Source organism: Haemaphysalis longicornis, unplaced genomic scaffold (assembly GCF_048455015.1).
Source record: "Haemaphysalis longicornis isolate Haplotype H1 unplaced genomic scaffold, Haemaphysalis longicornis Haplotype H1 scaffold_1, whole genome shotgun sequence".
NCBI classification, from domain to species: Eukaryota; Metazoa; Arthropoda; class Arachnida; order Ixodida; family Ixodidae; genus Haemaphysalis; species Haemaphysalis longicornis.
This window is the reverse complement of record NW_027526203.1, coordinates 318,535,590-318,562,525: the sequence shown is the minus strand read 5'-3', so window position 1 is coordinate 318,562,525 and position 26,936 is coordinate 318,535,590. Positions and strand designations below refer to the sequence as shown.

General features: G+C 48.6%; 1 protein-coding gene across 1 annotated transcript in view; it reads right to left on the bottom strand.

Annotated features, from left to right (window-relative positions):
• Window positions 1–26,936, bottom strand: part of LOC144151235 (nose resistant to fluoxetine protein 6-like) — a 78,100-nt gene that overhangs the window by 33,951 nt on the left and 17,213 nt on the right. The window contains exons 2-3 of the mRNA XM_077682305.1: window positions 2,796–3,037; window positions 1,617–1,728 (exon numbers count right to left, since the gene is read on the bottom strand). Of these exons, the coding sequence (XP_077538431.1) occupies window positions 1,617–1,728; window positions 2,796–3,037 (354 nt within the window). The remainder of the gene's footprint in view (window positions 1–1,616; window positions 1,729–2,795; window positions 3,038–26,936) is intronic.

The following is a 26,936-nucleotide window of genomic DNA, read 5'->3' as shown; positions in this document are numbered from 1 at the left end:
GGTGGACGTAATGAATTTCAGACGCCGTGACGACGCTTACGTAGCCCCATGTTGCTCGCGCTAAATAGCTAAGGCCACACATCGCGGCATCCAACCCCCCCCCCCCCCCCCCCCCCCCCCTTTTCGAAACATGCCCACTGCCTGTGGCACCTACTGTTTCGTAACGGCCCCGCAAAATTGTGGCTGCTAAACTGGAACAGGAATAGCCAAAGCGTCATGCGTCCTGATGAGTGCTATTGAGTAAACTTTACCATGTTTTTTCTGGCGTTTTTACCTTCGACATATTATCTCATAAATAGTGACCCTGCATACAACGGCGAGAGTTATATGCGAGTGCCTGAGTATACAAAACATTCCCTTCTTCAGTTATTTTTTAATTTTTTTTAGAAAAATATTTATTCGCAAAATGGGCACTTGGGAATATAAAAAATCTATTCCAATTTAATCACAACTAGCTTGGGGATAGTAGTAGGGGATATGTGAGCAACTGAAGTTTTGCAAAGGAAGTCGCCGTGTCAAGTGATTCCGAAAGGATACGGAAACTATAATCCAATATTTGCACACAGGAAAAGTTTAGCGGCACGTTTAACGGCCAATACAACAAAGAACTTGAACCAATGTCACAAAGTCCAGCAGTAAAACAGTCTTTTAGTTTATACAATGAAATGCCAGAAGCGGTCTAATTGGTATATGGTCTCCCCGAACAAACAGTCAGGGCAGGTCGAAATTACCAGAAAATAATCAGGCAAAGCGTTGGTATGAGATAGCTGCATTTTGGAAAAACTCTCAGCAACGAAGAGTCGCTCATACACGGTTCGCTAAGGAAACGTGCGCAATTAGGCATGCTTCCTGTTCTCACTGATAGAGCAGAAACTTCGTTTTTTTTTTCGAGCCCTTTGAAGAAACGCCAGATGAGCAAATGAAAATCACAGAAAGAATACTAACCCGTAAACGCGAGCATTGCGAATTTTAAGAACGTACTCGCCTGGATGATATTCTAGCTTAAATTTGGAAAAAGAACTATGGTTCGATACAATATCAGACTTGTTCGGCGACCGAAAACAGCGTGAAGTGATGTGATCAGGAAATTCGGGGCAAAGAATGGATTCAGTTGAGTCAAGGCAGGTTGAAGCTATTGGGAGAGGCTTTCAACATGCAGGAATAGCTTTGGTTTCTGAAGGTGGACATGAAAGTTACGACTAGCCCTGCAAGAAATTCCGCCGTGGTCGAGGCGCCTTTGTGCGGTCTCTTTCTTGTGACATCACTCAACCATTCTTCACGGCGTCCACACCTGGCTAGCCTTTTTTTTATACAGAGGCTTCCGCTACCCTTTCTTTTTTTGCATAATGGCTTCACTTGCCAGGACTTGTTGTCTTCAATACCACCACAGTATCTTAACTACATCCACCCAATTTCTCAGCAGCCTTGAATATTTGGCAGGGATGTGGTGTCTGAATTGTTTACAAGTTTAGTGTAAACGCAGCAGTTTTTATGGTCTATGGGCGTAAGGAAGCACAGAAGCCCGACCCGAAATTCGTCCGACAATGCGTGGTTCGTGAAGGCGGTTCAATCTCAGTGAAGAGCAGTGCCCAACGTTCGAGCGTGGGCCCCCTTACCGGCCTTTCCTAGTGTCTGGATGTCATTCTGGGTGCACGTCGAAGGCACGCAGAGCGCCATCCGAATGGGCGTGAAGTAGAAGTAGCCCACCGATACGTCTCCAAGGAGGGCCTTGAAAGAGAAATGAAGATGGATGCTAAATTGTGGGCACACACACACCGAGGTTGCACGTAAATTCACGCGGCCATGAAAGAAAGAAGAAAAAAAAGCGATCGCTAGCGTATGGCCTCGTATGTGGGTGCGCGATTTCCTCGTACACGACTCATAAATTACAGGAGAAATTATGCGGCACTCTCGCCACGATAGGCCGTGTACTCCTTCCTGCCTTTTCTGTTGCAAGTTTCTTTGTATAAAGCCAGCGAACAAGCTCTACGTTTTGTGGTAAGAAGATGGTAGTTCCCTGAAATGAGGCACAAAGGTTCAGCATTGGCCCCGGATTTAATAGAAACGGAGCAAACGTTTACTTCTGTGGCACATTAGGGAAACTGGCAGAGTTACTGTCTATTAATTAGGGAATAAAGTTGCATACGTTAGTAAACATTGCTTAAATCAATTGTAGAGATGAGTTTGACGCGAACAAACATAAATAAGAAAGACAGGTATCTTCGCAATTTCAGAAAAGGTGTGTCAAGCACCAATACACAAAATTACCGGAACGCTGCAAAATAAGGGGTTAAAAGGGGGGGGGGGGGGTGTTGCAGGGGGCTTATTTAAGGATGCAGCCATGCTCATCATTGGTATAGCTGCTTTTGATAATTATTTTCCCATTGCGGCTAAATGTAACATTTGTTCGAAGGCAGAGGCCACTCTGCAGATCGGCGTAGCGTCGACGCGCACCCATGTGCCGCAAGCCGACCCTGCGAGGCCGTCGGCGTCTTTCGGCTGCACTCGGCCCTGCCAGCGGCGGCTGCATCACACGCGTATGCATTTTCGTGTAATTCTTCGCACGTGCCCATTCGGCGTCGTACGGAGCGGCCGGTTTCATGGCTAGCATGGCGTGACGGCGTCGCCGACCTCGACCGTCACTGCGTAACGCGCCCGCTTCGCCAGACTTGAAGTAGCCTCAATAGTTATGAACTAGATCTATAATTGCCTAGTCAGTAAAGGGCCAATAGTGTCGCTAGTACCAAATGGAGCTTTGCCGGCTCGGCCCCAAGGACGCGCGCGAGGCAGCGTACCTTGTAGAGGGGCACCTGGTCGGTGAGGTTCTTGAGGAAGGTCTTTGGGCTGTAGCGGGCCGGCTTGGGGGGCAGCTTGAAGCGGACGTTCATGGCGCAGTACTGGCCCTGGAAGTACTCCTCCAGCTTGCCATTCAGGCGTCGGTTGATGGCGCGAACCTCCAGGCATTCGCCCATGTCTCCGAACGCCGTCAGCGACCCGTGGAACAGTCCCTCGGGCATCTTGCCGCTCGCGTCCAGCACTGCACGGCCAGAACAAACGGCGAGCGTTTGTTTGAAACAGGCAGCGAGCTGCACGCGCCAAGGCGCGGTGGCACTGAAAAATGGTTCGAGTTCGCGTGTTTAAGCAGTTAATAATGTATTACACCAGGTACACAGGAGCACAAATGAAAAGCACGCACCCGGAAAAGCCGCGTTTGGCGTCTTCATGGTTTCTCATCTTTTATTTGACTATGAATTGTGTGGTCCTCATTCTTGAAATGAACTCTGCCGCCAGTTTCGCATTCTAAACTGATGACATGTATAGTTGAGTGGAATGAGGCTGCTGATTAAGAACCCAAAGAATCTATGCGGGGTGAACTGCAGTCCGGTGTCATAAGTTCCAGCCGCACTTATCCCCCAACAAGGCCCAAATTCTTAGCGTCGGCGGCAAACATTCGCCCACTTCGGGCCACATTTTCCGCCTGAACGTCGCCTAATGATTCCTACATAAAAAATGGCACCGTCAGATTACTTAACCTTGCAATTAGTAGCTGCAATAGCGAAACTACACGAATATGGCAGCTTCAGACAGCTTGGAGCTCCACCTTATATCTCGTAATCTGTCTCTGCAGTAAATACGGGGATTTACCCCGAAACGCTATTCTCATGTTTGCTCGTGCTGTCGCACACGGCCGACTGCATTACGGCTTCCTCGTATATGCACACCTCGCAAAACCCCACGCGATGGCCACGACCTTCCCCTTTGAACCTGATGTGCGCGGTTCCCATGAGGAAACGACTGGAAGCGCTGGACAGGGAACCAGATACGCACGGTTCCATGTCCTGGCGCATGCTTTATCACTACCTACCTAGGCCCTCTTAACTATAGGCCCCCCTATAAGGCTAAAAAACGGCTTACGATGCATTGATACCGCACACATATACAAAACCAGGTTGGTCGATATTATCTAATATATTAGATAATATCGATCAGCCTGGTTTTGTAGATGTGTAACCTCGTCGCGCACCACTCACCCCGTCCTCCATGATGTTATATGGCAATGACAGTTGTAACCTCGCTTGCTCTTGTTACACACTCTCCACCCTCCCCCCGTTCTCGGGTCACTTCCGTTAATCATTTTATTATGCAGGTAGCACAAATTCATTGGCACTCTTCTATTTGATACAGTTGATGCAAAGAATAAATGTATTTCGGAGCATATATATGCACCGCGCATTTGGAGACTCATGTGCACGGCAGTAATGTCTGTTTCATATTCGATCGGAAGGAGCGAAAAGCGAAAACGCCGGTGTGTTCGAAATTTCGACGCACGTTAAAGATCCCCAGGGGGTCAAAATTAATCCGGAGCTCTCCGCTATGGCGCACCTCATCGCCTGTGTAGCCGTCGGCACATTGAACCTGATATTCAATCAATCAGTCTCACTCGATGGGCAGGTGATTGCCGTCATCTGCAATCACCGCGAAGTAACGGCCCTTCATTGCATCTGCAGCTTTGAGAGCGAAAGAGTGTCGCGGGTGACTATAACCCGAACTTGAACGGATAAAGGTAGAATTTATCAGTCCGCTTCAACCCCGGCAGCGCGAGCACGTGAGTTAGCTGTGTTACAGACAAAAAAAAAATAGTTGGCCACTGGCGACGCACTGTTCAACGCCAATGTCCACAACAGGCATGTGCCCCGGCGCTGCGATGCCCGCAGTAAGCTAAAAAGCTTGGGTCAAGGTTCGGCAACAAGCTGGAATAGTGCAGAAGCAGAAGGAAGCGTTTGGTGACTGCCCATAATAGATACATAACCTCGATCTACGCTTACAGCTGTCAGCTGTGAATGTCGATAGTACAATCACAACAAACGGCAGCCATTCATCACGCGCGGACACTTTAACTGCTCCCTAATCCCATCACCGAGCGGTGAGGTGAGTGGCGTGTAGGTATTTCAACCCGCTGCCGGGACTCTAGTTTCTACGACTTGCCAGCGACAGTCAACTGGCGGGGAACACTCCCGTGCCACGTCTGACGTGTATTAAGGCCGCCAGAAGTGAGGTCCCTAGTATTCATGCAACTTTTCACAACCGTGCATTGGGGGGCACGTTGAATGGACATACAAATAGAATCCAGCAGTCTATAGCGGCATACATGGAAGGCGTGGGGAAACAGTTCGTATCTTTGTCTGAAGACAGAAATTCTGAAATATTAAAATAATTACCAGGACACCTAAGCACTCCTTTAAATTATTGATTGCAAAACAATGAGCTCCCAATTGCTAAAAATGGCCTGAAATGAACGCGCAGTTTAACAAGTTCAGCGTAGAAGTTATATGTGCCAAGTTTTTGGGCTGCCAGTTTTATGGCCTAAAGGGACAGTATTACAGCGAAGCTACCCTCCGGCGGTAGTCTATGTCCGTGTCAAGACGCGTTGACACGAAAAAAAATCGTATCTGCTTTCCCGCGAGTGATTCGTAGCTCTCAATATAATGTCGGTATCTTGGAAAAAATATATACAACTGGGCGCTAAGACGGCTCTATTATCCCGCCGAGTTTCACTTACTTGTCACAAACAGATTGTGGGGTTTAACGGGTCGAAGCTACACCTGGGCTATGGATTATTTTCACTGTTTTCGGCCGTTTTCGCCTCCACCAGAAAAGCAGCCCCCGCGGCCGGGATCGAACCCGCGTGCCTGGGCTCAGAAGAACAACGCCTTATCCACCGAGCCGCCACGGCGGGTTGCCTTAGTTAGGTCCCAGTGAAGTTGTAAACGTTACACAATTCCCGCCTGCTGTTAATACATGGTGTTCCACGGAGGAGTATTGTTACAAAAGACGGCCGTAACTACTGTTTTATCGAAGCTTTTTCGCAACAATTTATATGACAATTAGCCGCTAACACGACTCTAACACTACGCGGCGTTTCATCTGCTTTTCAAAAGTTGTAAATATTGTGAAATACCCGTCTGTTGTCAATACATGGACTTCAATGGGCGGGAAACTGACAGCCCCACGTCTGCCCGCAAAAATAAAACTCTAGTCCTCCCAGGTTAGATTGAGTTAATTAACTAGAAATGCACTCAATCGCACATTGCAAACACACGTGTTTTGTTTGGTACACTCCTTGGACTGCGTCCCGGTCAACGCATATCGTCGCTCGAGCTTCGCTGCTCGTAGTTCGCCACAGAGTGGAAGGGCTGATTATTTTTTTTTATGTATTCTTCTTGAACTGTTATGACGCCATGCGTGTGGCAACCAAGGAATGTGTTTTCTGAGACTCTGGATAGTTAAACAACCTTTAAGCCATTCTGATAGGATATTTAGCAATAACACGCAAGGTCTCAAGTAAAGCGAAGTGAAAGAAAGCTACAGAAATTTCGAGAATTTTCCACTAATGCGTAAGCATTCTCCCGCCTCTTCTTAGTTTCACCAAGAGTTTCCTTGTTGGAAACGCCGACAGCGCCATTTTATTTGTTTTTTTTTTGTTTACTTTTCTTGAGCTTAACCTCGAGAAGGCACTGGAGTAGATAGACCTTTGAGATTTTGTTGATTGATTGTAGTGTTAAACGCGCCGACGCAACGCAGGCGACGAGGCGACCTTTGAGATTTTGTAAGGTATTTTTCGTTTTTTTTTATCGTTTTATAATATTTTAGTTATTTGCGTGATACACCTTCGTGATTTCGATAGTTAATTTTTAATTTTTCATTCTTTATTTCTTTTGTTTTTTTAGTTTTTTGTGACGACAACGGTTGCCAGATTTGGATATCAGTACCCATGTTGGACGGCTTCTCATTTTGTTAGGCCATATGCATTTTTTTAGAATGATCTACATTTGCACTTCTGTAACGATTAAATGTCTCAAACTCCCCAGTTACGCATGTCTGTGCAGCTACAAGGCATTAAAATACTCGCGTTGGGGTACTCGGCAAAGAATGCTTATGCATTAAAACAAGACATTGTACACCATTGACGAAACACTGCTCGTCACATGAGCTTTGGTCGTGCTTCTGTCCGGGCTGCGAGCCGCGTACGTGCCAAAGCTTAGTGAGGCGTAAGTAAGGGCAGTTGGTTGGGCGTGCAGCTGGGATGTTGCAAGTTGCATGACCCAGCCATCGGTCAGTCCCTAGATGCCCTTCATTCTCCGCGAATCGTGGCCTTGCAAAAGAGCTGCCCCACGCATACCGAGGCTAGGTGCCGGATCAAGTGGTCGAATAAAAAGAGGAAAAATTCTTCACGGGGCATCTGTGGCATTGAACTCTTTTTTTTTCTTTTTCCCCTTATTTCGCGCGTAGACTACCGAGCCGAGCGGAATGACAAGGGTTATTTTTCCTTCTAAGCTTGATGGTAATTAGCCGCCTGCCGTTCGCGTGCAAGGAGCGGTGTTGCGCTTCCTTCAACGTCGTTCGTTGCCCATTGGCACTGGCAATCGGCCAATTCAAATTTACACACGTGCCGCTTCGAAAAACGTTTCTTGGCTGGGGGGGGCAAAAGTAGAAGGTGAAAGGAGAGGAGCTATACTTCAGCGTCGGCCGATACGCTCGCTGTACTTCGATCGCCTCTCTCACGCCGTGCCCTCGCTTGCGCGCAATTTTATAGCTCGTTAAAGGCGAGCCCAACGACGGCTCACACGCGTACGAGCGGCGGCTACAACGGGACGCTTTCGGAGAACGCTATTAGTTTCATTGCCTCATGTCGCCATGCGATGGCAACGTCTTCGTTTTCGGCTTTGAGGAATAAACATCGGCGCGTGGGGGGGGGGAGAGCGCGGTATATGTGTCACAGCCGTGGACGAGGAAAAAGCGTTCACGCACGTGCGATCAGGTAGCAGGAGCCCCTCGCGAACAATATGCACCGTTTATGAGGAAAGCTGGACTGGCTCGTGCCGCGAACGTTTCCGGGTAATCGGTCGAGGACGGCGGCAGGCGGATGGGACAGCAGCTCAATGAAAACAAAACAAAACAAAAGAGCAGATGGGCTAGCAGCTAAGCCGTTCGCTGACGAGAGGTGTTGTGCTCCCACGCCTCCGATGGAGCGAAATTGCCGTGTGTTTCAACGTCCCGTTCCTTTTTTACCTTGCGTTCTTCGGGTTTATTTTCTGCGGCTTCTCATTGCCAGAATCCTGCCGTGTTTAGCCGTGGTGGCGAAACAGCACCGCTTTAAACGTATACGGAAGAAAGAGGAGACACACAGGGCGAGCGTTTTCCTGCGTGCTTCCTCTTTCTTCTGTGTATGTTCAAACCTGCGCTGTTTCGCCGCCATGTATGGTCATCAACCAGCCCAACTTCCCATACTCCTGAGTGTTTACAGTTTCCTCAGTCTTAGACCGACTCTGTGGACAGGCTGTCGGAGCTCATTTGTGTTATTTATAAGTTTCTGAACGGGAGCCCCTATCAAGGTGACTACACCCTTATTCTGCACAGTAGCTTCACCCTACAAGTGCCATCACTAAATTTCAGTCGAAGGCGCCGAGCTGAGACTAACCTATTTTAGCATCACCAAGAATACTTGGTGCATGTTTCTCTTCCGGCGTTTTGCTACATCGAACAAAATATATAAAAAAAAACGATTCTTCTTTTTTTATTCTGACTTTTCGTACCTGTTGTATCACCATTTGGGGCTGTTTCGGACTAGCCAAACTGGAAACGAAAACTCTTCTTCCCCTGCCCTTGCCTGCACAAAAATGACCCTGGCCTGCACGAAGTGGGGGGATTCTGGTCTGAGTAGCTGTACCGAACACGCCTATTCCGAAAAGACACAGCGTTTCCGTATATTGTAACAGGGATTATGGTCTTTGGGGATCGGAAAACAATCCTGGTTTAGCAGTCAGATGAACAATTTAACAGTACTCCTTCGTACACTGCAGTTGGAGACCACGAAGCTCATCCGCCGGCTTTGTAAGATATCCGGCAGCACAGTACATATGTTGGGAGCGGGTAGTGCAGACAGGCACGCAGCCGTCGCATTCTTTGTGCAGTGCTCAGAAGACGACACCACCAAGTTTGGATTTTCTTAATATTCGTGGAAAAGTAAAACAAGACACAAAAATTTTACCCCAAATGCTGCACAAATAGTGAAAAAAGTTTTTTTTTGTGCTCAGAGATTTACTCTAAAACTCAATTTTTACGGGCTGATGGGGTTGGACCCAACGAGTTTCACTAAGGCGTTTCTTTGGTGCAGGGCTGCAGATTTATCGTTTATTTCAATTACACGCACATCAAATCTGCCCCAATATCGATTCTACAGATGACATATCTCTGGAAAAAGAACATCCTTTTTCCCTAGCTTTTTTTAAAAGCACACAAAGCAAATCCTGTCATTGCGAGATAAAAGTTTGAAATGGCAAAAAAGACCGAATGGGAAAAAGCAACTCTTGTTATGCAAACATCTCGCGATGGCCTAACAAATGGCTAGTATATTTCCACGGACAATTGCCTATGGCGTGACTTGAGTTCTTGGCAGCGTCTTCATTCGCTTTAGGAAATCCCCAGGAGTCTATAGTTGATATAGACGTCCAAGCAATATATCAACCGTGGTCTTCAGTAAAACTGGAGGCAATTTTTCGCAGCGAAAATTGTTCAAGGGGGAGTTTTGTAAACCATTCGTTTACGTTGCTGCAATGACGGCTGCCAGCAAGTAGCTGACTATCCGCTCCTGCCACATTTGGTATTCACCATTTTTGTTGCTTAACTTCGCCAGTCAATTTCATTTCACAGGAACGTATTTTGTTCAAAATTGAATAAAAGCAAACATTTGCCATTGTTAAAAGCAGAGTAAAATAGCGTCAATAATTGATTTTTTCTACTGCTTTAACATTTCAGTCTGGCTGAAGCGGCGAATGCAGTCTTTGCGGAGTCTGAGCAGCTCATACATGGAATAAAAGACCTCGTCCTGCTCCCCTCCTTCGGGCCATCTGTGCACTGTTTGCATTTTTACAATCAGAGGACGAATTGAAAAGTGCAAAGGTTCCAAGGCTGTGTTTTCAAATAGCTGCGTACTAGCCTCAACGCCCATCCAAGTGTTAGAGCCAAGGCTACGTTGTGCAGACGACTCACACTGTAGCTGACGTCCTTTTTTACAGCTTGACAACTACTAAAAGTCAATGATTGCCAAGGCCATGTTTTCAGACAGCTACGTAGAATAACCGGGTCACCCATTGGAGTGTTACAGTCCGTGGTATACAAAGCAACATTGGTAATACCTGTGCAGCCTACAGCTGAAATACTCGCCTCGTACCCAGTCATTGAGACTTTTCTTCATGTCGCCTGATGTTCTTCATAGATCAGTTTTTTTTCTTATATAAGAGATCAGCCAGACTTTGGCATTATTACCTCTGAAAGAATGCTAAATGGGAAACTGCTGTATAGCCATTTCAACTGTCGCCTTGTCCTGAAATCGTTCTGTATAGAAGGTGCCTAAACGTTCCCGTGGGTCGGATGCATCAGAATGAACGCGAATTCGTTCATCAGAACGAAGTGCGGTTTCTGCGCTCAGCCGCTCGCACGGTTCCGTGCTTTCACGCTGTACCTTCACTCCGGGATGCTGGAGACTCTTCGACGCACCCTCTGGTGTTTTAAATGAAAAAAAGAAGAAAAAAAGCTAATCTTAAGAGCGAGCGTATTCTACGCAAGCGCTTTCAATCGCGCGCTCACTCGCACGCCTTCATCGTCTCCACCGAGGACAGTCGATGCACAATTCGCATTTATTATTTCCGTTTGATACCAGCACATAAATCTCGAATAATGACGCAAGCCGCAGGGGTCGTTTAAAGGTGAATCATCCCCCTAGCGTGAAAGATAGCACGTGGTAAGCATTCAAGGTACAATTAGCACGTTATCCTCAAGCGAGAGCAGCTGTCACGTCGCCGGGTTTAGCGTCCAACGCGGTCGAAGGGCGCAAGCGCGCTGCACTGTGCACTCACGCGTAACGCGGCGAAGCTCACCCACGAAGTCGATGCAACGGTATCTGATGGACGAGGAATACACAAAATTGGCGGCAACAAGGGTGACTTGATGCGAAATGACAATGCCAGCTGGTGCATGATTTTTTAATATTTCGTCGCGGTTTGATTTTATATTGCATCTTGATTTTACTTACTCGTTAATATTGCGATGTTATTCGTTTCTAGCAAGGTAGCCTGGCGTTATCACGAGAGCTAGGAGTGAAGTAATAAAAATGCTTTAGAATAACTTTGAAGGTTTTCGACAGCGACTGCTGATGCACTGCAAAACTTCCTACTTGCTGGAGCGACGTCCGCCCGGCCCTGGATCGTTGCCTGACTCCCCCGCAAACGCGGTTAACACGGTTTTCTTTCCCTTCGGCGCGGACCGTTGCGTCGGGTGGGCTCTACCGTTACGTGGTCTCCCCCTGCTTCGGCAGGCGGCTCTCTGAGCACCCGGACTCTCTCTAACCCGCAGGACGGGGCGTCTGACTGTCCTGGGTGCCGGCTGCAGACGTTAATCGCCAGAGTGGCGGGATAAGGTGAACTTGAGTGTCGGCGGAGTGAACGCGCCGCGACGACGGAAGAGAGAGAGACCCGACGCATCTGCACGCTTCCGTGCCATGCTCCTAAAGTGGGATTCGCTGTTTATTGTCCCGCTCGGGTGGCAGCGCGTGGCCAGGCCTGATCGGCAGTGGCTCAGCCCCAGCGCCATCGCTCTCGTGGCTTGGTTGTTGCCATAAGCAGGCGGCGCGAGGTCCTGTGGCGCCAGCACAAAGGTATCCGTGCAGGAGAGGGGGATGCGACAGCGGTAGTGTCCTGAAGCTGGTGAAGCTGCGATTTATTGCGCTGGAAGCTGATATTACCAAAGCTTGCAGCTAACAGCGCATTACTTTCAACTGCTACCTCTCATCGGTTTAACGTGAAACTGTTCTCCTGCGTGGATGCCTAAAATATAAAATGACCATGTGCGATCTGCCAGCACTGGATAATGCAAGCGCAGAGGCGAATAATTAAGCTTACCTAATGCGAATTTTGTCTTTGAGGGGACAGCTACAACAAGTTTCGCTGCAATTTGTTATATTTCTCGAGTCAATGTGCTGACATGTTTTACACAAGATGGTGCGGTAGCCTGCGTCCACAGACTGCGAAATGCCCAAAATGCTTCAAAAAGCATAAAATACAGTCGAACCAGGCTTATTGCGAACCTGATGCTCATACGGCATTTGTTCTTTATAAGCGGAGTTTCATTGCATACTGCGACGGTCATTGCCGGTTTGCTCATAATAAGCGAGCATTCTCCATAAGTGGAGTCACTATAAGAATGCTCGATTACAGTTTGCCCATAATCCTCCTTCTCCCACGGCCCTTCATCACTCGTATACAGTTCGTTTACCAATGTCCCGCATCCAGACAGTAAGCTCTTGTTTATCTTCACGATATAACAACGCGGGATATAGCCCCAGCTTTCTGTCTTTCTCTCTCTCTCTCTCTCTCTCTCTCTCTCTCTATATATATATATATATATATATATATATATATATATATATATATATATATATATATATATATATATATATATATATATATATATATATATATATATATATATATATATATATATACATATATATATATATATATATATATATATATATATATATATATATATATATATATATATATATATATATATATATATATCTGTATCTTTATATCCCCGTCTGTCTGTCTCTCTTGCCCTCGATGTTTCATAAAGCGAGCGACAGACTCTCGTAAGCAAATGTTTAGTTCCGGGAAAGGTCCTCTTCCACGTCACCCGTAATATGAGCGCACGTCATCGTGGAGTCCGCCTACCCTGCTTCATACAGCTTTCGTCGGCAGCTGGCCGGCAGCAACGACTTCCCGGTAATATTGCTACATGGAACCGTGCACTGAACTTGGTAAAGAAATACGCAGGGAAAGCACAGGTGTATACTTAAGCGCTGCCCAAGGCACAATGGACTCTCTGCTCTTTGGCTGTTTCCGAGGTCGACGGTCTTGTTTCTTGCGTAGTGATTGCATATGAATCGGAGGAGAGAGAGTTCAACGCCCGTTGGGGAATACGATGTGACTGTGTCGATTCCAGTGTAGAGTTCAGCGTGCGCCGATATTCTGTATCATTGTTCAGAGGCGCCAGGATGTTATAGAACTCCGCCAGGGAAGTTGCACCCTTAAAAAACATATTTTACAAAAAAAAAAAACCCAGTCAATTCGACGAGGTTTTGTCACACACAAAAAAACACACGCCTACTGACCTAAGTTAATCCAAGATATCATGTATGCGGTCTTATATACACTACGAATAAGATAGGCTAAACCGAGTTAAAAGCCTATTTTTATTGTGCCTGATCTTATATCAAACGATTATTTCGAAAACTGAAGAAAGCTCAGAAATAATTTTAACAGAGTCAGATCTGGTGTTCAACAGCCGGAGAAACTCTTGGCGTATGAGCTGTTCTAGGAGTGCTCATTGACTTTAAACATGCACCGAAACTAGCAAACTGGCTTAGGAAAGAATTTATCTGTCTTCCTTAACGCTGCTGTGTTCTACAAGGTAAGCACGAAAGTGTTCTGCTTTTGTTTCTGCTTTGATATGTCTAGAACGAGACAACCGGCCCAGCACTATATTTCCTGGGTTCAATTAGAAGTTATTCTTCTAAATTAGGAGAAATGTACGAAATGTGTACGACGTTGAAGATCTCTATGTGATCAAAATTAATTCTCGGTCTCCCCCTAAGTCATACCTTGTAACCCATGTGAAACTTTAATTAATCCGATGCTCCCTTTCTTCTTTAATGCTTTAATTAATTCGATGGCACATTAATCCAATGCTTCGTCTTCATTAGAGGAAGAGAAAGAATGATAAAAATGAAAGCATCGCCATCTTTGTATGCGCTCCTAAATACTTGGCATGCAACTTCGTCCTACGCTGTGAGAGGCGCAGACTTTCCATTCAGCATGCTGTCACATTTAAAGCGTTCTAATTTCAGACTTAAATAGTAACGTATAGGTTTTTTTTTCGCTGCGGAAACCCGATAAAACGCGCTATGTATGTTGTGAAGCACTTCAAGGATGGGACCTTCCGTACGGAACTGAAGGGTTGAATCTTCGGACCCAGCATAAGTGCCAGTGGTGAGTTTTCTTGGACAGCAAGTCGTGACAAAAATAATAGCACTGTACAAAAAAAAGTGGGCAAAATAATAGCTGGAGGCTGTCGCGTTAGAAGTTTCTACGTGTGTTTGATTACAAACTTACGATGTGGGCAAAGCCAGCCATCGGGGCATCCATGATTGAACGTTGCGAATCGGCAAACAGTAGTTATTACGGCAGATTATTGTTCTCGGAGAGATCGGCTGCGCCTTAGGGGCACCGGGCAACGCGGCACCTCTGTCTTGTTGGGGATTGGCCGCAACCGCGCTCAATTGATCAGCTGTTCGGCCAACGGCGATGGTTTGTTCGCGTTACTGATGTGTTCGGATAGCTGTCAATTTCCTGCCCATTAGCCATCTTCCCCTTTGAGCTCTTCTGAGAATTCGGTGGAGTTGTGCTTAGCCGAGCACTAAAACCCCGCTAATCACTGCCATTGAGGGCGGCGTGATGTATCCACTCGCGCTCGGCTTGGCGAGTCGGCCAGGTAAGAATGCGAGTGGTGACTCATCATGGAACAGCTTCTGTCAGAGCCCTCACAAGGAGGCTGCTCAACCTGTTCGTTTCCTAACGCTGACTTCGTTAGAAGCGCGTAAGCGGCCCTGTTTTTACCTTTTTTTCCCACGAATCGTCTGGCAGCTCCAAGGCTGTAATAACGAAGCATTAGCATCGCCCGCACGAACCGAAAGAAACCTGATTTTGCAGGTCTCTGCGCTCGCTACAATGTTGTTTGTGGTAGTCTTTTTTTTAGGCGAGGCGCACCAAAGGAAATACCAAGTGATTTGTGCCGATATATATCTTAATGCTGTGTTTTTTTTTTCTTTTGACTTCGGTTTTCTGGGCGTCACTTTATGGGCGTCGTGTTCTTGCAGCTAAATTCAGCCCAGGGATTTAACGGGGAACGTGCGGTTGCGGCGAAGGGATGTCAACAACAGCAGCAACGGTGACGGTTTATCGCAGGACAGGGCACTAAAGACGTTCTCTTCAAAAATTATTCACGCTCTTCCGCAGCAGTCATTCTTCCTCTTGCAACGCAGGGGTCCGGTGTTCGAAATTCCGTGACCCCCTCACGGTGGTCCAACGCATTGAGGGCGGATAGCGCATCAATTTTTATTGGTATAATTGGGTCTAGTTCGATATCCACGACGACGATCTGACACGAAACATTCCGGTGCATTGGCAGCTCCGCTGCAAAATCCCACTAATTTCGCTATCTGTAGCAAATCAATAGACAGGTAAAGTTTCGTAAAGCTGTTTACGTTAGAAGTGCCTTAAATCGCAGTTTGAAAACAACGTTCCACCTCACTTCTAAACGTTCACGTGCGTGCGTGCACGCGTGCGCGTGTGCGCGCCTGGGAACGTGGGTTGTTTTCTAAAAGGAGGCGGTGCTGTCTCACGTGAGAAAATGCGTAACGTCAAAGAGGGAACCGGCCAACTACGTTCATAAAACGCTGCAATAGCAGTGAAGCGACTGCAGCGTTATGGCTGCGTTACGGCGTTATGGGTTAAACGTTTTGGTGCTCTTCGCCGTAATGCACCAAAATGACCACTCGCGCCGCCCAGTGATCCAAGGTTGACGAATAGCATATCAAACATAACATTCGACTTGACAGGGAGATTCGATAAGCGCTCTGACATCCCGAAATGCGAAATGTTTCACTTGCACTGCGTGATGCCGCAAGAGCAGATCACACTTCTAAAGTCAAACCGTACCACGAACCTTGTCATTGACCTACCTTTTCCTTGATTGCAACCACAGGTCACTCAGGTGCATTGCACTGAGGGCCTCCTCCCCCCCCCCCCCCTTTCCTACCCTGAATCTAATGTAAAATAAAGTGGTACTACTACTACTACTGAGGACGACCGATGGTTGTTTTGAATACCGCAGCTGTGGCGCATCAAACACAAAATTTTAAATTTTGTAGAGCTTTTGAGGGAGTTCACGCAGCTGTGCCTGCATCTCTGCGCATGCGATCACCCGTCGCCAAGGCGGGCAGCCGCCCTATGGCAGGGGGGCCAGACCCCAGGTGTGCTGTGTGGTCGAAAAAAAATTTATTTATTTATTTTTTATTTTTTAGTTATTTAGAGTAGACTCCAAATAAATAAATAAATAAATAAATAAATAAATAAATAAATAAATAAATAAATGTTGATAGAATGCATCACGTTTTGAGTGGTCTGTAAAAAATGCTTTTGTTAGCAACAGCGACTGAGTGGAAAGTTTGCGCTAAGCTTCCAGAAAAAAGTCTACAAAAAACTTTTTGTAGAAAGTTTACATTAATGTTTCAATTCAAACACGGTAGCCAATGGTTGACAAAAATTGCGCCCCCCTCCCCGCGAGGGGAACCCTGTGTAGATGCGACGCATCGTGGGGTTCACTTGGTGTTTCCGTTGGATTGATTCTGAAATCGCGTGAAACGTGTCGGGAACGCGTATGATTACTATGTTTTATGATTATTATTATGTTTTATTGGCCAATCTTGGTCAATCTCTCTAAGTGGTATGCTTGGGGCTTCGCTGTCGCAACGACCTTTACTCCATCAATGTTGCTGTAAGTGGGAGCTTCTTTTCTTTTATTGCAAGTGTTAATCATTGCCCCATCATGCGTTGTATCAGTAGCATCTTGACGTAGTTTGAATGAGTCAAGGATATAAGGCTCGTTCGTAGCATTTGATTCTGTCTCGGTTTTGTGGCGCAGTGGGAAGAGCACCATGTACCTCGCGTTCCGCCCACAGGGTCGTGGGATCGAAACCGGGCGCCGCTAACTATTATTTTTTTTTATAGTGTAGGGGGACGTGCGGACAACGCCGTATGGAGGGACAAGGCGAGTGAATGAGATACAGTCGCATCTAAAAGTTGGCAGGTTGTTGCTAGGAGGTCTAGAGACAGTCAGCAGACAGTCTACTCAATCTCGCTAGCTCTTGTCGACATGTTTTTAAACAAACATTAAATTCAATGTTGGTAACAATTTTTACGAGGCTGGGGAACACGTTGAAACAACAACGAGGTTACTTGCGCATCGGCATGGGACTGGCCAGCCTCCCAGGCCGTTTTGGTAAGGAAACGTCGTTGCTTATGCTTCAACATGTATTCCGAAAGTCGCGGGCTCGGGGCCCACCCGGGAAGCATATTGTACTTTAATTTACAAATTATTATTACCACACGTATAACTGCTTCCGCTGGCGTTCCTTTCTGTGCATGTGTATGTGATCGAGCCGCGTCTTGGCAGGCGGCGTGGACGAGCCGCGCCATATGTGTAGGGCTGGCTTGCGGCCACCGCGCACCGTGCGACGACGGCGGCGGCGGCGACGCGCGCGGTTGGCGTGCGGCGGTGGCGGCGGCGCGTGTCCGCCACGAACGCAGTGGGCCGCCGCGTGCCGCCGTGTGCCGTGCCAGCGGCGGCCCGGAGGCGTCGTGCGCCAAGCGTGCACGCGCAATCGCGTCAGCCTGGCGGCGGCTCCGGCAGCCGTTGTCGCCGTGGGATTGCGGACAAGGAAAACCGGCCTCGACTTTTGAACGCCTGCAGGCGATCAGCGGCCTGTTCCCCATCGACCACGGCAAGGTCGGCTCTTCCCGCCGGCCTGGGCCCTCCTTGCTGTCGTCACGAAAGCTTCCGACCATTATTGGCAGCGAGGAGAGATCTTCTTACGGCAGGCTCGACCTCGAAACATCGCAGGCGGATGTGCGGGAAACGTTTTTCTCAACCAGCGACGTTACTGCCGGTCGTCCCGATCTCGCTCATGTTGGGGCAGTTCCTGCAGTGAGGTGCCACGATAGCAGTTGCGCCTGTCGATATCCGTGCATGAAAGTCATTCATCGATCCGGAAGCTTAGACACACCAACCGAGAGGACGCAGATGAGCTGCGCTGCCACGTGCGAAAACTCGAATTCGGCTACAGGCTGCGGCAGCCGTGTTTTTATTGGGAGAAAGCGTAATAGTACATGCATCCTGTGCATACCCGCGTTTCGCGCCCGCAGAATGAGGTAACCGATCAGCTCTGGCGGAGCGATGGCGTTCTGCTGGTTCGTTGATGACCAGGCCGTTGCTTTCACCAATGAAGGCGAAAGCCGGCGTCCACGATGTTCGTCGTCTTCGTCTTGTCGTCGTCATGACCAACATAATCACCATCATGACCACCAGAATAATATAAAATAGAAAGCGGTCGCGGGTTCGATTTCCGGCCGCGGCGGCCGCTTTTCTGATGGAGGCGAAAAGCAAAAACGCCCGTGTGTACGAGATTTCGGCGCAAGTTAAAGATCCCCAGGTGGTCAAAATTAATCCGGAGCCCTCCACTAGGGCGCGCCTCATCGCCTGCGTTGCGTCGGCGCGTTAAAGCCTACAATCAATCAATAAAATAGAAAGCAAGATCATCCTGAGTAGTCCCGAGTTGCGCGTGATATTGCGCCCACGCAGGATGCAAAAACATGAACGTGCTATGTTAACATGAGTTGAGAGCCGAAGCTTATAGTCTAACACTACTCACAAATCACGTGTTGTGATTGCTCTTTCTATCAATTGGTAATCAAGGTAGCACTCATTCGTTAAACGACAATTCTTCCGACTGTATAATAGCAACAGTGATATTAATGACGCACCACAGAGAAATCCCCAGAATGTCACCTCGCAGCTGGGCGCAATCTGTGCGTGATAGCACTAAACGATAACGAGTCTCATATCGTCTGCAAACTGCAGTATAGATGGGTGTTCTAAAATAAACAAACTGTATGTAATTAACATTAAAAATTATATGGCCAGAATATACTCCTGGATAATCCCGGATGGCACAGCGAAGCCGCAATGCTTGGCGCCAGCGTACTGAATACAGTCTATATAGATTGTCCAGTAGCGACCGGAGCACTCCCAAATATGAAAGAGCCAGACCACTCGCAGACTTCTGACGGAGGAGCCGCTCGTGACTGACGATATCAGTGGAAGTGACTGACATCATCAGTGACTGACTATCAGTGACTGACGCTATCAGTGGAGCGGCTGTAGGATACTTTTGGCCGTCTTTTCATTCCGTCTAAAAACTCCATAATAATTACCCCCTGTAAAAAAAAAGTTTGGACAACGCCACCACAAACGGATGCGGCGTGTTTGAGCGCCTTGCTTTGGAGGAAGGGGCCAATAGTTGGTGGGAAGCCGAAGCTAAGCAACTCACTGAAGCGATGCGGCCGGACTCTGCGGAGAGGCAACGACGGTCTAGCCATCGTAAAGCCTATGCAAAGAAAGAAGTAAAAAAATGATAGACGGTCTAAATGCGCAATAGGACCATCGTGCGAAAACAACGCACATTCTTTCGTATTATGGCTTATTCGCTATACCATCGCGAGCATGTCTTCCCTGCGTGCATGAAACACTTTGGCCGGTTTCAGAGTACGCGCACCGATTTCTTGTGGTCGACGCTTCTAGTGCTTGCACTTTAAGGGATTTATTGACTGACTGATTGATTTATCGATTGAGCATCTTGTCTGAGTAAAATTATCTAGTTGATTACCTGTTTGTAAAGCGCTACTTATTAGCCTCTGCCGGTAGTGCCACTGCCGGCGAACTTGATTTCAGTTGCGGATGACGTCTACGCTTGAGTGGCTTAAGATGCGGGCGTGAAAGCGATGCGGTCTTTTCCCTCTGTCTTTTTCTTGTCTTCTCCGTTAATGTGACTTAAGAGCCTTGGCCAATCACTATCGTTAGGCCTAAGTTTAGGTTTAATGGTTGGCAACCATAACGTTGAGCCTAACTACCCACCAAACAACGTCAAGCTCATTGTACTCCAAGCTTCAGACACAGTTTGACGACATTATGTAGACCTCAAAGCGTGACGTTACGGCTGACGTCAAGCCGAGCATACCCGCGTTCCCCCCTCCCGCTGCGCCACCAGCAGTTCGGCTGGCCCTTTAGCGACGGTGACGTCATTGCCATGGCTTCGTCTTAGGTCTGTGGAATCCAGGGAGGTAGGACCAAAGGGCTTTCGCTCTGAAACATGCGGACTCACGCAAGCGGTTTTCGACGTATACATTGCTTGCAGTGAAACCACGTGGCTGGGAGACTCGTTTTCTGCTTAGGTATTTATACTCAAACTCTCTCTCCCTCAATGATTAATTTATTCCTTTTCACCGTTAAGGTATCGAGAAACCCGAAAGCGCCGCCTGGCTTTAAGGCGCCACACGCAAGGGACACCACCGGGTCGGTATTCCTTCCGCGGATGATTCGCGTCGTTTTGCTAGAATCCGGAATCGGCGGGGTTCACGCCGGTTCACGAGGGCCCGCGGCGACACCGCTTACGTGCATTGGCACACGATGGAGAACCGGCTGAAAAGCTGCAGGCAGCCTTCGACGACCTTCAGAGGACGACACCCCGAGTTCCGCTTCCACGCGTGCGGGGCGCTGTGGTGCCAGGTCGGGAACAGATCGACGCCGCGTCCACATGACTGCGCTCATCATCGCCGACATCATTAAAAAAGCCGCTCTGCACACATTACACTTCCCCAAGGGCGGAACCCACACTAAATAAGTCATATGGGGGGGGGCATGACAGTGTGTGTGACCGCGCATGTACGTGTGTGTCACAGCATTCTCGTGACCATTTGGGGTAACGGGCCTTGTAGTTCGTCACCCAGCGAACTACAAGGCTTGCTGGTTGGCTTCTTCGGTGCTTGTGATAGACTCATGCCGAGAGTGGGATAGAAAAGAACTGAACCCTCATCAGCGCGAACAAGAAGGGACACCGTGAAATCCACAAACTGTCCCACCGGACTGATTGCTTTCGATCTCCTCTCCCCTTTCCTCCCCCTGTTCAGACCGTTGGTCACCCGTTCCAAAAAAAGTTTTACTACCACTCTTCAGTGCATTATATATCATTCATCCAACCGATTGTGTGCGGCCTTGCTTGGTTTTTGGTTTTCCCCCTGTGATTCGACATTGCCTAACCTACCCAAATTAGAAGTGTGTGCACCGGCAACTATTTGGCACGGTACCAGCAAAGCCAAAGAGAAAGATCGTGCAAAAAGAAGCCCTGAGTGAGACGCTTCAGCAAAGACGGCATCCGGTCGCTGGAGGCACGAACGAATGTTACAGCAGGAAAGCGGGTACCAAAAGCAGACTCACTTAGCTCCCTCGGAGGCCACTTTTCCCGATCGGCTTGCATGTTTTTTCTTCGTTTAGTTTGCGAAGCGCTTCACCGCCGCGTAATGTAGCTCTTCTACTCGATCTGTTCGGTTTCTGTGCAACGCAGCGTCGACATTCGCATTAGGCTGGATAGATGACTTGGCCCTGTTAGCGAGCGACGACTCATTTCCTCCTACGGCATCCTGAGGCTAGCTTGATTTAGCCCTTCACCACGGTTGCTGGGAACTCCCCCCTCACCTATGTTATGCATCTTCAGTTACTTATTTTTTAGCCTACCCTCAGAGGGAGAAGGGCTGCTACAATTCCTATTAGTTTCGGGAGCTCAGTTTAACCAATTTGTAAACACTATATTTTTTAAAGCAAGCTACGGCGATTAGAAAGTAATGTAACTGAGCGAATTGATTCACTCTGGGCTGCCTGTCAGGTGAACAGGCGGTGAAAGATGCAAGCAGGAACGCGTGTCTCCTGCTGTTTCCGTCATTATCTTCTTCCGGATGTCCATCTGTGACTAGCAATAGTACTTCCGCACAAAAGATTCGCGCAGCAATCGATACCTTCTGTTTTTTATGAAGGAGGGGAAGGGGGGGGGGAGAAAGCTGTTAATTACCTGCAGCCGAATGTTTCGGAGAGCTGGTGTTCTGACAGTGCGTCAGCACCTACATGCCTGCACGCTGGGGAAGCCGACCCGGAGCCCCTCTTGTGGTCTTGGCCGTCGCTACACTCAGCCCGAACCTGACAACCTCTAGGCGCTGGCCTCCACCGATGTGTTTTGGCCTGCTGCTGACGGCTGCCCAGCTGTACATTTGTATTATTAATGGCACGCATATGGTTGGGGGGTCATGCAGTTGGGCGTGAGGTCGCGGATTCGAATGCCCCCCGCGGAGGCTGCATTCATTGTACAGGCGAAGCACGAAAACCCCCTTGTGTCGATGTCGTGGCAGGCGCCAAAGAGGCCCAAACGTTCTCGTTCTGCGGCGTGGGTGCATGCGCTTTCCGTGGCCGAGCTATGGCGCACGTATAGCGGTTAACCAGCGGGCGGGAGGAGAGGACTTGCTGACGGATTTCTTTTCTCTTGTATACTTTTTACACCCCCCCCCTCCCTACCCATCCCTTTACGGGAGGCGTGCACGTCTGCGGAACAGAGTTTAAAGGACAGGGAAAGCGATGTGATGGACAGGACAATCGTTCTGGAACTCGTAGGTTTGGCGAGCTGAGAAATATGTTCCAGTGGCATGACCGTGGACATTACTGTGGACCTTGGTTCAGCATGCAGGAAGTCTCTACGGAACTTACTGGGGACCTATTGGACGTTTCCCCTGACGGTGAGAAGCCGTGGCATACAGCGGAAGCCTCTAGGCGACATGGTCTGGGACCGACATGTCGAGGACCGCATGGTACGAGGCCATGATACGTGTGAGTGTCGCACTTTTTCGCTCGCAAAACGTGCTGCGTTGCTCACCTCGCAACAAAACCTTGACGCTGAAACGGCAGATACCGCCGAGCGGTTGAATCACGCATCGGCTTACTGTGTTCACGAATCTCCCCTCCCTTCGAGTGGACCCACTTGCTTTAGGGGCTCGAATTGGCCACCGCGCAAGCGAAACACTCCAGTGATGGCGTGTTGGTTGAGCAATGCAGGCATTAATCATTCCTCTGCTTATAACCCATGTTTTTCTGATGTCGGATTTAGAGACAATTCTTTCCTTCATCAACATCGTTAGCAGCAGTGGCCGCCATTATTGCAGTTGCGCCGACTGGCACATCACATCGTAATGTATGCAAAATGATCTCCGCGGGAAATTTCCCTCGGCCCATTAGTTACCTTATTGCCGAATCGCTTATCGAAGTCGCCAGCGAGCTGCACGGCCAACCGAGGGATTGTTCGGCTGCCGATGCTACCCGCGATCAACTACTTCTCTTTCTTCTCTCCTTTACGACATGCTGCCGGCGATCGCTTTTGCGTGTCTTCGAGGAAGGTTATAGCTGGCGCGTGCTTCAGTTGCTTCCTCATTAGGCTACTGAAGTGCTCATCGTGTGCGCATCGTACGAAAGGAATGAAACAGCGGAACCTCAAAATAATGGAAAGGGAACAAAATCTCGTGTCCATGTCATAAAACCCTGCTTGATCCAAGTGTAGAAAAACCTCCGCGCGGAAAGTGCTTGCTGCGGCAAGCACAATCCAGAGGCATCGCTTGGGAGCAGTTCGCGCGCAACTAATGCTCCTTACACGAATGCTTCATTTGGGTTAAGTTGAAGCAATCTCTCACTTACGGGTCTTGATATCTCCGCCGCTGCCTCGTTGCTATGCTCCTTTATTGCACCCTCACTTCCTTTTCAAACTTGGCGGTCGCCTAGGCTTACCGTACGCGCTGTGGCTGTTCAATATACTGGGTGGAAGTAAGGACACCATGAAACGCCTCGTTTGTTATTTTTTCATCCAAGGTTTTGGAACATGTTCATAATTTCTTGCAGATAAGCCATTCCTTGGAACGAACGCGTTTTACTAAGCACAAACAACATCCGATTAGAGGTGGCTGCGCCTTTAAAGGGAGCCAGCGAGGGAGACTCTATATTGCATAGGACAACGCAGATAGGTTTTTCGCCATGCGTTCACCAGAATTCTATTCTGCGGGGAAGAAGGACAGGGGGCAGAAGAAGGCTGTAGCGCAACACGCCATCAACATAGTACTCCTTGAAGAGCACTACCACAGCGCGACAGTCGCTGCCCCAGTGTGTGCCAGCGTGATAGAAAATAATCTGCGCTGTTGTAGAGACTCTTGCGTGCGTGCACGCGTGCATGTGTGTGTGTGTGTGTTTGGGGGGGGGGGTGCACGTTGTCGTTATCCTCTTAATATTGTTGAGCTGTTCTGTTTCTGGTGCGCATTTTACACGACTTTCTACTTCGACGTTGTACAGGAGGTCCCCACGCAGTCTTTAACTGCGAGACCTCCATCGGAATATCATGCACAAGTTACCAGTTACGTATCATTGGCATTTATAAGCTGCTTCCGATTTTGAACCATATGGCAGGCGCACGGGACGGCATCTAGACGCCAAACACGAGAGGCCAGGTAACGCAACTGTGGTATAAATTTCACTGCACGAGCAGGAGTCATGAGCGGAACCAAAAGGGTGTCTAGAGAGCAGTTAACCCTCGAGATCTCATTCGAGTAGGCACGCGTGACGGCGCAGGCTCAATGTGACTGCCCCCGTGATGGTGCGGCGCCTTCTAGGTATACGAGGGGAGCTTCTGCGTCGTTTCTCGGGCGCTGTTTTTCCCGTGCAGTGATTAGTAAGCAAAGCTGCGAGAAGAAGGTGGTGGGGATGGCGGGCGCGTAGAATAAATAGAGGTCGTGCAGGGTGACCCTGCCTCTGGGCTACAAGGTCGGCGGAATTCCCCGACGCAATGCGTCGCGCTCAGCAAGTCGAGTGTGTTGGTGAGGCCGCTGCCTGCCGTTGCCTGTGTCGAGTCGTACACCCCGTGGGAGCCCTAGCGCTACTTTTAAACGCTTCCCTGCGTATTCTGTTGCCGCCACCTCCGACTTCCGTCTTGGTGGGGTTGGGATATCTGAACTGGTGAAGAATGCAAGAATCGTGAAGTACGTTACTCACTCGCACAAAGTCGGCCTCTCTGTGCCTGTAGCATATATGAAGTATCTGGGCGCCTTGGTCTCGTAGCTTCCGTATGCTGACGGTTGATTTGGCATTGTTTTGTGTGGAAAGGGTGAGAACCCTGATCCGGGAGCTGCCGGGCAATTTGTCTTCCTTCGATGATGTGCAATTATACCTGCCTCCGGCGAGTATGCTCTCCGTACCACCAATAGTTCGTATTTCTCGGCGTGGCGAGCGATACGTATTGGGAGGTTGCGTCAGCTACGTCTTACAGGGCCTGCTATATCTGGGCTGGAGATCCATTCGTAGCTCAAATTGTGATGTCGTCCGTGCAAATGCCAAGTCTAATACCGCTGATACGGGCGAGTTAGAGCCGTGTTTTCCATGGCGGGGTTTTGTACAGTGCTGACGGTAAGGGAGAAGGGAGGTAAGGGAGGGTGAAGTATAAGCGTGAGCGATAGCCAGAAGATGGTGCCAGTGACTGAGGGACTCCTTGAATGGTCAATTTCACAACGCTGCTTTGCAAAAAGTGGCAAAAAGAGAGAATTAATTCCCCTTGTTGAAACTTTTGTAGAAGACGAAGACGATGCAGGCACCTAGCTCAACAGACGCATATGCGATGAAGAAAACGAAGACGACCAAGCGAGGCGTCAAGATGGCTGCTTTGACGACGGTTCTCTGTAAATAGTGTAAATATATCTGCCTTCCATCGACTACGGCCTCCTCCCTTGCCTCTCTGGACGTTTTCCACACCCCTCAATACGAGGTTAAAAGTAAATTATCCAGAGATGCGGGATACGGCAATTGTTTGTCAGTGAAGGCAGGTTCGTTGATTTGTACCCAGGAGCGGCTGTGATGAACGTTCTTGTTTTGTTCATCCATCGTTGAAGGTAGCGACAGACGCGCACCGTCGATATGAGCAAATACGAATCCTGTTCGCGCCACGATTGGCAAGCACTTGGGACAGTATTCTTCAACCTAGGTGACATTGAATTCGCTTTTTTCTTTCTCACCTTTTCTTGAGTCTGTATATGTAGCGGAAATCGCCAAACACTCAGCGGTAGTTTCAGATATTACCTAGAATAAAATCTAAGGCCGCTTTTTACCATGAAGGTGATTTAATTGCTGATGCAAAATAATAACATCTTCACATGTAAGGAAGTATCTGATGAACACATATTTTTCTTTAAAGAATTGTGTGGGTATATCTCGGCTGCCAACTGTTGAAATCGCTTGCAGTTTCTTCAAGGCTGATAAACTAGCATGAGTGTATTTTTTGTTACGCTTCATCGTTGTTAACTGATTTAGTATCCCACCATGTGTCGCTAAAATCTCCGTCAGTTATAAGTGTTGTCTCTACCGCTACCGGCTAAAACAAACCTTGGGTTTAATTTTTGCAAATACATGGAGAGGGTGATCCTCCCCCTTTTGAATGCCGTCTGGTCTGGCACTGATGGGCCGGCAATGCGTGCTGTTCCCCTTCCTAGCCATGCCTTGAAAAATCCACCCTTCCCAAAAGAGACGAAAAGCAAAAACGCCCGTGTGTACGAGATTTTGGCGCACGTTAAATATCCCCAGGTGGTCGAAATTACTCCGGAGCCCTCCACTACGGCACGCCTCATCGACTGCATTACGTCGGTGCGTTAAACCCCCAATCAATCATAATCCTAAAAGAGGCTGTCCGGAGCGTCACGGCCCGGCTGTGATGCCTTCCACGATCGCCTCGCCGCAGTTTCCACTCCGAGCGGCCACTTGGCCACCGGAGCACGCACTGTCCGAGCACCTTGGGCTCACTCGTGGGAAAGCGGCCGAGGAGCCCGCTCCCTTCTATGAGCAACCGAACTGGTTCGGCTCCACCTTGGACAGACCACTGATCGGCATCTGGTGCTACTTGCGATAAGGAGTATATTTCACCCTCGTGTTTCGTTGGGTGTTTGCCGCGTGAGTTCGACGGCCAGACCACGAAGATCATCTCCATAGGAGAAAGGAAGGTGTACGGGTCGGGTTGGCGCACAAGAAACCCTGGGTCGAACCCAGGAGCGCCAGAGGTTTCCCATGTGTAATAGAGAAAGAGT